General features: G+C 37.8%; 1 protein-coding gene and 1 pseudogene across 1 annotated transcript; both read left to right on the forward strand.

Moving 5' to 3' along the window:
• The first annotated feature begins 2536 nt into the window (after nucleotides 1–2536).
• LOC136276936 (tyrosine-protein kinase receptor Tie-1-like) lies at nucleotides 2537–3903 on the forward strand. The gene is made up of 4 exons (XM_066168466.1): nucleotides 2537–2583; nucleotides 3030–3122; nucleotides 3226–3325; nucleotides 3809–3903. The coding sequence occupies exons 1-4, from the start codon at nucleotides 2537–2539 to the stop codon at nucleotides 3872–3874; spliced, it is 306 nt and encodes a 101-aa protein (XP_066024563.1). The 3' UTR covers nucleotides 3875–3903.
• A 1614-nt stretch (nucleotides 3904–5517) lies between these two features.
• On the forward strand, nucleotides 5518–6829 carry LOC136281872 (uncharacterized; annotated as a pseudogene).
• The last annotated feature ends 4730 nt before the right edge of the window (nucleotides 6830–11559 follow it).

Consider the following 11559-nt stretch of genomic DNA (forward strand, 5'->3'; position numbering starts at 1 on the left):
TCTGCACATAAACTTCTAATTCTATTTGCCTGTGCGCAAAATTGAAACATTCCTTTTCAACCACTTGGCCGGTCAAGAGGTTGGAAAGAAGACCGTCAAAAAGACAACAAACGTGTGAAGAGTCCTCTAGCACAATGTATTGGTTTTATTTTTTGTTTTAAAATGCGTCCATTGCGATTGGTTCCAATGAAATGATCAGAAAAGAATGTTCATTTGTTTAGCTACTTTAGGTTATTAGAGACTTCTACTGTAAGCGTACCTTAGAAGTCCAAGCGAAAATGAGTCTTCTCCGTAGAAGAGATGCCATGAACTTGCGTAAAATAACACGTTTCATCCGTTCTATCACTTGTTCCTTTCGACCAGAGCCCATCAAGGTTTAAACTTTTTTCTCAGAAGGACAGAAAAACTTTACCTTTCGATCTCCTGAATCAGTGAACGCTATCCAGTCTTCAAATTCACAAAGTCTTTTGATTTCTTTACAAGAATCCGAGCTATTCTTTAGAAGTAGTTCAACTTCTAAGCTTGAAAGGTTGCAAACGTAAAGGCCACCGTCTAGAGCGAAAATAGGTTAACTATTTTTATCACCAGGCATGACTTTTTATCGAAATTTATTACAGGTTTAGTTGTGAAGATCCTAACTGGTATATCCGTTTAATAGAATGAAATAGGAGTAGAAGATATCGAACCAAGTCAGCCCGGTTCAAGAAAACTCACTCAATCTCCTCAGCTCACAGTCATTCTGGAAATGGAACTGAAAGAAGAAGAACTGAAGTTTTCAGAACTTTTGTTGTTTCTCAAGCGCTTTGCATGTCATTTTCAGGTTACACTCTACTTTTAACTCCCTAGCTAATGCTACTAAATTTAATCCGGCAGAGGAGGTTTGAGGAAAGAAATTGAAATAATGAAACAGTTGAAACCGCATCCTTACGTGATCAAACTTCTGGGATGCGTTACTGAGTCAGGTATGCTTTGGTTGTGACTGTTTAATTTTGCCATACGCATTTTCCTTATGATAAACTCCGTAAGACTATCTAGTCAGTGATAATTTTGCTTCAAGTTTTTGGGACATTTTTATTGGTGTTGAGCCATTATGGGAATACATTCGAGTACAAAAAAATCTGTAAGCATAGTTGACCGCACTAATTTTTTTTCTCTGGGTTAACAAAGAGGAATCGAGCAAGTAGAGACAATGTTTACGACTGAACTGACCAGTCTCCTGCACAAGTTCTATCGCTTACTGATAGGCTGCAATTGGTCTATATTGGTCCAGCCGTTTTTCTTAATCCTAAAGCGTTGTGACTGTGTCTCTTAATTTAGCTTGCTTAATTTCTGCAGAGCCGCTGTGGGTTTTAATTAAATATGCGCCTTTTGGGGATCTGCTGGGTTACCTGAGAAAGAACCGTGGACTAAATGACACTTACTACCAAGACCCGGATTTCAAACCACAAACAAATCTGACGTCACAGCAGCTCATGAAATTTGCTTGGCAAATTACCGATGGAATGAGTTACCTGTCTTCACAATTTGTGAGTTAAATAAAAAAAGAAACAAGAAAAAAAATAACAGTCAAATTTCATTATTATATATCCCTTTAAGGCGTAGCGTCTTGGTAAGATTATTTTTTGATATATTTCATCTCTTTAAACGATTATGCGTGAAAGGTGCGAATGTATGCGTAACGCCTGCAGGGCAGCCCTCTATTTTTTACGTTATCACCTATTTCTTTTCTTTTCTTAAGTTAGGTTCGGCAATCCTTGTGCATCATGGCAGGTTACCTTATCCTCGACTTAAACTGTTTTTGTTTCCCCTCACATCATTTCGGTTGTTGATTTTCATGTACTATTTCAAAGATGATCTAAAGAAAGCTCTCCGGGTTTGTACTGTGTAGACCAACAAGGACATTGAACTTATTTTAACATGTTAACCCCTATAAACGCAACCGATACCAATTTAGTACCATAACGGAAGAGGAATGGGTTCCAAAAACCGCCCACAATATGCATGAATTCTTTTATCATCGTAATGAGACCGTTCAGTAAAATGTCTACGTTTTGAATCAATAAAGAAGTTTGTTTCCCTGCTGCAAACGTTGTAGTGACAACACTTTTTACCACCGAGAAAATTAGGAACATGCATGACTTTATGTTTGCTAGATATTTCCATTCCACTATCTGAACCTTTTTCCCAGTTCTTTTTCCCCTGTTTACTTATTTTCACTTCTGTATTGTTAGTTATTTTCTAAATCATCCACCGAGACCTTGCAACCCATAGTGTATTGGTAGGGCAAAATTAAACTTGATTTTGGGATGGCCAGAGATGTGGGGCAGGAAAATATATATGAAAGGAAAACAAAGGTTATAGAAAGATGAGGGGGTATTTGGTTACATGATATTCAGTATAACTTTTTTCCACAGTCTTTGTGGTGGCGAAGTTGACATATTCATGTTTTCCGTCATAAATTCTCAATATACCAAAGATTATAACATCAACTTCTGCTGAAATCTTTAGGGTCGTCTTCCACTGAAGTGGACAGCTTATGAGGCCTTGTTGTATAGTAAATATACCACCAAAAGTGACGTGTAAGTACATCTCATCGTTTCCCTTGATGATGAATTCTCTTAATTTTTTTCCAAGAAATCTAAATAATTAAATATAGGCTAGGAGTTGCATGATTTTTCCAAAAAAAATCTTAGCTGTGTCATATAATTTTGATGTCTGCAATCATCCACCTTACGTACATTTGCTTCGCCTATTCGCAGTTGGAGCTATGGAGTTGTTCTTTACGAGATTTTCACCATAGATAACGTCTTGTGAAATTTGTTGACTCTTTGATGATGCTTTAATCATAGATTGTTTTGTTAAATTATTCAAATTATTTTGAGAAATTAATCAATACAATCTATCTAGATAGACAAAGTGAGTTGATCTTTTCTACGCAAATCTATTCTTTTCCAAATGAAACAGGAGGCAGAGTGTCGAATTTTGCTCCCAAGAACAGTATGATTCTCAAGTAATTCTTTTTCAGGAAGTTTGCCTTATCTACGAATGGATGGAAGTAAAATTGCAAACTTACTCCAGCAGGGATACAGAATGCTCAAACCACAACACGTGGATGATAAGTTGTAAGCTTTCTTTCCTGTTTTCTGCTTGATCCGTACCATAAGAATCCTGGGCAGCTATCCCCCATTAAATGGTGGTCTTATTAAAGATATATATCAATTTCAGGTGCCAGATCATGATCAGCTGCTGGAAAAATGACCCGGATGTGAGACCAACATTCACTGATTTAAGAAATCAGCTGAAAGACATGGAAACCCTGCACAAGGTGAGACTTGTGGTGAACATAACAACCTTTGTCTTTCCTTTCATGCAAGAGAGAATGAAAGTTTAGCTGCGTGCTCTCTCCAAATTAACAATGATTAATTCAGATGTTCGAAGAGCACCTACTGATCTCTACTTATTGATATAATACCTGTTTCTGTTTCTTTTCTTTCGTGTCACCGAGGTTCAACGACAGGAATTGTTGAAAATTCTCTCTCTCGGGTGTTATTCTCCATTGAGTCCCTTAAAATAAGCACATCAAAAATTTCAGATAACAACCGTTTATGCTGATTGAATAAAAACGGATTACATGATTTTAAATAATTCACAGTAAAGTTGAAGTGAAACAGCATATCAAATGCTTTACAGCTGTCAATAGTATACTTTACCTGCTTCTAATATTGAGCTTATGTTAATTACTTCTCATGAAGTAAATGTGGAAACCATCCAGTTTAACATTTTCCCCACATTTTCTTGTTTTATACAGAGGCTGATTAACATGAAAATGTACGACAAGCAGTTGTATGCAAACGTCGAGGATTTACTAGTGTAGTCAAGCACGCGTCGTCATTGTTTGATTGGTTGTTAGAGTGCTTTTCCTCAAACGTTCAGGAGATTGATCTCTTTGCTCAGAGAGCTCGCAAGGTTGGAGAACAACGGTTGTTTGAAATAATAAGAAAATAGGAAAAATTGGCTGAGTACCTTCATGCCATATAAAGTCAGCTGTGTACAAAGTATAAGTGTTATTATGCGGTTTGATTTTCACAAATATTCTTCAACCGTTTCTTCGGTAAAAAAGGAAAAAAAAAAGCTAAATAGTTATGAACTTTGCTGAAGCTTATATTCAGTCAAACTAGTCTTACAGCTGTATGTGTTTTTTCCTGCCGGTCAGGAAGAACCCCTTTTTATCTGTGGAGGAAACCTGAACCCTTCCGAATGCAGACACTGAACATGAACCTCCAGATAGAGAGATTGAACTAAAACATATAAATACAAACTGAAGATAAATTACGCACCACCTACAATCACATTGAAATACGTGGAAAGAAAATTGGTGTAAAATAAAAGAAATGTATCGTGGGATACAAACAAATGTCAGCAGTTATGTGAGCTTAGAGGGATTGCCCAAGTAAAATCCTTCCATCTTATTCCCACGTATCCATGACTTCTGAAAAAGTTCTAACCGTGAAACAATAATTTGCTGCTATTCTTAGAACCACAGAAAAAAAAAAACACTATGTGTTTGTCACCTAAGCATTTTTTCTTCGTTACTTATCATCTGCATGCCAGTCAGTGCCCTGATGGCAATCATACGCACGCTTTTCAGTAATAGTAAAAGGAACTCCATCATATATGATCATATGTTCCAGTGACTAGAACATCACTCTTAATCGAATTGACAAACTTGGTGGCCTTCCGTGGAAGGCTACAAGCGGTAGAAATACACTTGTAGATCTCATTGAGGAACTAAACCTTACTGATGTTTATCGTGAACTGCATCCAAAGTCTAAATCCTTTCCTTAAGTATCAAAATCATTGAACCTAAAATCGCCTACTTTCTTATTCCGCGCTCGCTTATTTGCGATGTTAGACAAGCGGAAATTCGTACTTCGACAGCGCCAGACCATAGCGCGATCTTCTTAAGTATCGGTGTTAAAAGTGAGTTCAATAGAGGTCCAGGTTTATGGAAATCTAACAACACACTGTTGGAAGACAATAACTGTAAAGAACTGATCGCGTTCTACTATCCACAAATATTAAGAAAATACTCCGAAGTTCTATGGGAATTAATCAAAATGGAGTTACGCGCAGAACTATAGGATATTCAAAAGAAAAAGATGTAAATTAAGAAACAGGGAAGAGGCTCTTCAGAAAGAGTTACAAGAAATAGACTTTAAAATTTGTAATGGAGATTATTTCGAACAGGATATTCTTGAAAAATTCGAAACCGATAAAGAAGAACTAAAACGACTCTATGAAATAAGAGGTAAAGAGGCCATGTTCAAGTCAAAGATGAATGGGTAGAACAAGGAGAAAAGCCAACCAAATATATTTCCATAATCTCGAAAAAACAAACTAGGAGAAAAAATTGCTCAGAGAAGTGAAACAAGAAAATGAAGAGAAAACCCAGCATAGGTCAACGAGGAAATTGAAGTTTCTTACAGGAAAATGCACACTGCTAAAATAAATGGCAACATGGACAACCATGCATCTGAGCAAAAGTTTAACGACTTTATTGAAGATCTTACCATTGCTCAACTCAACGGTAGAGAACAAAGCTTCCTAGAATAAGGAATTTTACCAAACTTTTTTTGATCTTCTTTGTAAGACCTTCTTAATTCTTATAACGAGGCTTTCCGCAAAGGTTCATTATCTATATCCCAGAAACGAGGAACAATAACATTCATCCCAAAAGGCATGAGAACTTAACGGAATTGAAGAACTGGCGCCCTATATCTCTACTTAATATTGACTACAAAATCTTGTCCAAAGTACTGGTGAGGAGAATGGAAAACTGCCAATGCTGTAAGCTCCTGTCGCTAAATAAATAACATTTGGGCGGCTACTACTTTTTCTCGGAGTGATTTCTACCAATTCGTACCGAGAGCATACCTCATCAACTAACATACTCTATTCATTTTAAATTAGCTGCTGTTCGTCAGCATTGGAGATCCATAAGAGATGATAAAACAAGGAAAACAAACAACAGCTTTGAGAAGCACCGACGGTAAATCAAGCGAAGCAATCGTTTAAAGAGGGTACGTATTTTACATCAAATTTCACACCAAATTGATCACTGTTTTGTCTCTAATGTTTCAGGACGCGTCACTCAAATCCATAATAACAAGAGAAAATATGATCAATAATATTATTATTTTCTCTTGGTAACAACTATGCGTGTGTGTTAAATTGCTTAATAACATCCTCCGCTGATGTTCAACTACTACAATGTCAATATGGCTTTCTTCTCGAGCTTGAGGCAGCTTATTTTCGTGTCTTTTGTCTATTTCAAGCATTAGCTTAGCCTCATAATCGAGCTTTTCCTTAAAATAGTGCTACTGAAATGGCAGTTATGGGAGCTTTAGCAATGATTTGACTTCTCAATAGTGCTCTGACAAGATTCTCACCTGGCCCGATCATTTATTCTCTTTAGAAACTTTATCGACGACTGTCTTGTCTGGACAACTCGATAGTGCTGTCTGATGGAGACAAGAAAAGAGCACGAGAAATTCTGTCTTCCCCAGACGCGTTACACTATATGTCGTCGGAGGAAAGCTACGAAGACGAAGAAGTAGAACCAAGGAGTGGCCCAGAACCACGAAAGATCAGAAAGCTTTCATGGAAGAAGAGCAAACTTAGGAATATTAAAGTGAAACTGGATGAGGCGTATTTGGCCGGACTAACTGAGAAGCAACGTCGCACAAGTGCACGGGTGAACTGGACTGAGGATGAATCGCCACGCCCTCACCCAACTAACGGCCCTCGTTGGGCTGCCCGCAGCGACTAATTCAATACATTTTCAGAACATTTGACATTTTATACATACCAGCTGTAAGTTTTTTTTCAATGTTCATTTCTTAAGAAAGGAATTTCAGGCATGTTATGTTCAAATGACGAGGACAACGAGCGAATATGTACGTACTTTTTAAATAATAAAAAAAAATTAATTGTCACCGGTCGATCAGTTGAAGAAAATAATAAAATAAATTGATTGAAGCTGTGAAGAAAATACAGCTCTTGTATTTGTGTGATTTTACAGGGTGGAGCATAGATTTCGCAAACGGACGGTAAAAGTCTGGTATAGGTTGTATAAAACCGCACGATCATAACATATTTACCTGTCCTGTAATGAAAAGGAAGATCAAGAATAACGAGTACTGAAAGAGTCCGATATATAGAAGAAACAAGAAAAAAAGTGTTTCTGGAACAAAACCTAGTGTTTCAGTCCCCTTTAGGTCTGAATACGTCAGCAGAAACAAGAGAAAAATCTGTTTCCGAAAAGTAACCTAGTATTTCCGTCAACATTCTGTCTGATCACTTCAACGGAAACAAGAGAAAAACGTGTTTCCGCAACGTAACCTTGTATTTCCGTGAACGTTTAGGTCTGATTACGTCGACGGAATTATAAGAAATTCATGTTTCCGCACATGATAACATAAACGTCACCGAACCGACAGCGGAAACGCGTGTTAACTGTCGTGTTTCCGCAACGGTTTCACATATTTGTTCCACGTTTCCGTTTACGAAATCAAAAGAAACGTTTTTGTATTACGTTCAATTAATTGCCCGTATTCCATCGGACTTAAAACAGAAAGCTGCAACAATGGAAGTACCCTTGCATGAATTGTTAAACACAACTAAAGTATCTTCTTCAATGATTCCCACCCTAAATTTAACTGAAATACGCTGCAAAAACTACTATAAAATTCTGAATGGAAACTGTATCACCGAGCCGACTGGTATTATAAACTGTAAAAACAAATTCCCTGATTTTTTCACAGATTGGGGAGAAAGTTTTTCGTTCATATATAAATCCACAAAGGATAATAAATTAAGACAGTTCTTGTTCAGGTTACTGTACAGAATAATAATGTTAGAAGTAGATTCTCTAACATTCGTTGTTGGTTTGGTTGATTCTTCTTTAATTTCGATTCTTCTCAAGTTGTTACAACGGCGACTGACTCCTATATATCAGGGAAAACTAGAGTCTCCGCTTATAAAAGTGAACCCTACGGATGACATTTCTAAGCCGTCAATCTTCTTGTGTCGTCATCGTACCAACTCAACTAACAAATCACACTTGACTACGTATTATAGTTCCCACATACTAAGTATGCACCTTAGGGTTGTTTACGCAGTTACAAAATCAATTTCTACCTTAGTTTTCATATCTTTACGGTTGATATTGGCCAGAACAGAAACCAGATCGACAATATAAAAATTACAAATAACCTTGGTTCCGAGCATTATTTATACCTGAAAGGGTATCTTAAGAGAAAGCACCTTTAAAGATTGTTATATAACAACATCTTGGTCACAAGAGTTAAAGAAGAAAGGCGCTCACAAGTACCGCGCCCAAATTTGCTTTTGGTTGCGAAACATGAGGGGTATCACCTGTTTACACCTTAAATTACCTCTGGGAACAAGAAGGTGTTGAACGCGACCTATTACCAGGGAGATTTACTCCTCCTGCACTAACAAATTAACTTATTTAAGAACGTGGCTTATCATGAGTTCCATGTCAGCCTCACGATCACAACGAGGAAAACGTGATTAAACTCACTAAGAGAACGTGGCCAAACTCACAAGAAGAACGTGACCAAACTTAACCTTTAAGATAAGACCACCAAGAAAGAGTAAGAAATAATCAACCTGCTCTTTTTATAATTTGCATTAAATGACTTAAAATAATATAATATTTCCATTCCTTTTCTTTTCGACACCAATACAGGAAACCCTTACGATCTTGTAGATTAACTATAATTGTAATTTTTATCATTTAACAATAATGACCAAAAAGGAGTTCTTCAAATTCAGACTAGTTGAGGATGAAGCCTGCACTCTTTGTCTCCGACCAGACTCTACAGAACATGCGTTTCTAGACTGTACAGTAACAACAGCGTTTTACTCGAAAGTTATATCATGGTTCAACCAGGAAAAGGACACTGACATTACACTTTCAAATAAACTAATACCTTTTAACGACATCCCACGTTTAACTCACCTAACCGATTACCCAAGACGCAGACTACATCTTTTCGTCATTATTCTAAAAGAATACTTTTACACTTCTAAATGTTTAGACAAGAAACCAAACACGCAGGAATTTAAAGGAAAAGCTATACTACAATGGCAAATAGAGAAATGCGCTCTTCCCTAAGTCACAGATTTTCCCGCGAAGCCTTTTTTCCGATTTAACTAGCCAATTGAAACAGACACTAAATCAGAGCCCAAAATCCTATCTTTTTTTGCTACCAGCACTGTCTCTAAATTTACTTTGTAGTTTTCGTACAAAGTAACTAAGGTGCCGTTTTATAAAGTACTCAAGTAATTATAAGTAGGCAAGTGAGCTTAATTAACGAATTGCGAGATTTGTATTGTAATGTATTGTAAGTCACGTTCTGTTTAGTAATCAATGTAAGTAACATTACGCTGTGAGTGACTGTTAGTAAGTGACCGTTAGTATAAGAGAGAAAGAGAGAAATAAGTACTGGTGACTAATCCAATAAGTACAGTAATGCAATAAGTAGAGTGATGTCGAGTAATGTAAGTAGAGTAATGTAATGTAAGTTTAGTTCTGTACAAATGTTTCTTCAATAAATGTTTATTAAATTAATAAAAAACATTATATCGAAAACCGCATATAAACCCCTTTTTTCAGGCTAACCACCAAAGTTCAATGGTGCTTTTATGTTTTAATCTATCCCATATTTCCCAATTTTTTCTGTAAAAAAAAAAAAAAAAACGACAACAACAACAACAAAGTAAGTGAATTACACACCTGTCTCTAAAAATCAAAATAAAGAGTAGATTTCATTTGCAGTTTTTATGAAATGCTACAATTGGAAATTTTTGGATCCCCCTCCCCTCTTGGTCTCCCCATAAACCCTACATCCCTGCATCCCTCCACTTAACATTCCGTCTCGTAGGTAGAGTTCATGTAAGGCGCCCCTCTGACTTTAGACATACCTTTACCAACACCGTAGCTGTAATACATAACAGAGCTAGTTGTCGTTTCCACTTCGTGTTTGTGCCGTAGCTTCTCGGCTGATTTTACTTCGGGCACAAGACTGAAAGTCTTAGAGATTACATGGTTCGAAGGTACACAAAGAAGCTGATACCAAGATAGAGGTCATCCTCTCTCACCCTCTAAAAGATTGATTCGATTTGATTTTAACGCACTTCTTGCTATGTACTAACTGAGTTTGCGCGTCTGGATTGCGCAATTATTTCTCTTGTGATCCGCTTGACTTCCTTGGAAAAGAATCCAGCTTCATAACGCGCGCGTGATCGATATCGGTGCCCATCAGCGTACGGGGCGGGGGGGCTGGGTGGGTTGCAGCCCCCCCTGTCGGAAAAAAATTGGTATTATTCGGGCAAAACTGGTGTACCGTTCGGGCAAAGACACAGTAAAAAAATATTTTATTATTTAATATCTTGATTTATTTGTTTTTCATCCCGCAACTCGCCTAATCTTCTAACTGATCTCTGTGCTACTTCACGGGATGGCTGTTATTATTCGGAGTTAGAACAATGAGTTCTGCCGAGGGACTGGGAGTGATAATCAAGACCGCGCTGCGACTGGAACTGCGTATGAGTTGACGGCCATGTTGATTTATGTCAGTTCTCGAGTGCATGTGCCTATAATCTGGTGGATTGAAGTATGTCTTTGTCGAATTCTCGTAAAAGATCGTATCGATACCGTGTTAAATGTGAAGAATGCGAGAAAGAATTCGACCCCGACTATGTAGAAGCTCATTCCCGAATTGTTCACAGCGGCCGAAAAGTGAAATGTCTGCCAGTGGTAGAATCGTCACAGCTGAAATTAAGTGGTTTCATCTCTAAAAGCAGTGCAGCAGTCGAATCTCCAGGTCAGACACAGGAGGCACCGCTTGTTGGATGCAGTCCAGAGAGTGAACAACGTACTATTTCATCAATGTACGAATCTGTTGCAAATATCCAGCCAGATCCTGAATCAATCGACCAAGATTCACTTAAGTCTGATGCGTCAATGAGAGACGTCCAGGAACCTAGCGAGCCTAGTACCCCGATAGATAAAGGCATTCAATCAGATCTCGGAGGGATTGCTGAACTAAAGCCAGAGTCCTCCACATCACCTACGTTGACGACAATGGTACCGAAACAACCTGTTTTACCCGAATATCCGGGCACCAAGTTCAGCAGTGAGTCTTTCACTAGACGATTCCAGCCTGACTGGTATGAAAAGTATCCATGGCTTAGTTACGATGTCGAAAAGACGTGTGTGTATGTTTTGCCGGCATAGAGTTTAGAAAGGATGCATCTTTTGTTTTCAAGAATTGGAAGAAGCCATCAAAGTTAACAAAACACAGCCAAAGTGAGAATCATGTAAGTTGCATGACCAAGTGGCTGCAGTTCAAAGCAATGGAAAGAAAGAATCTGTTCTGCAGCAACTAAGCAATGAGCATAAAGAGCAGGTCAAATTTAACAGGAAATATTTACAAGTGATAATCGAGTGCTTGATTTTCACTGCTACGC

The sequence above is a fragment of the Pocillopora verrucosa genome, chromosome 6 (genome assembly GCF_036669915.1).
Source record: "Pocillopora verrucosa isolate sample1 chromosome 6, ASM3666991v2, whole genome shotgun sequence".
Classification (NCBI taxonomy): domain Eukaryota; kingdom Metazoa; phylum Cnidaria; class Anthozoa; order Scleractinia; family Pocilloporidae; genus Pocillopora; species Pocillopora verrucosa.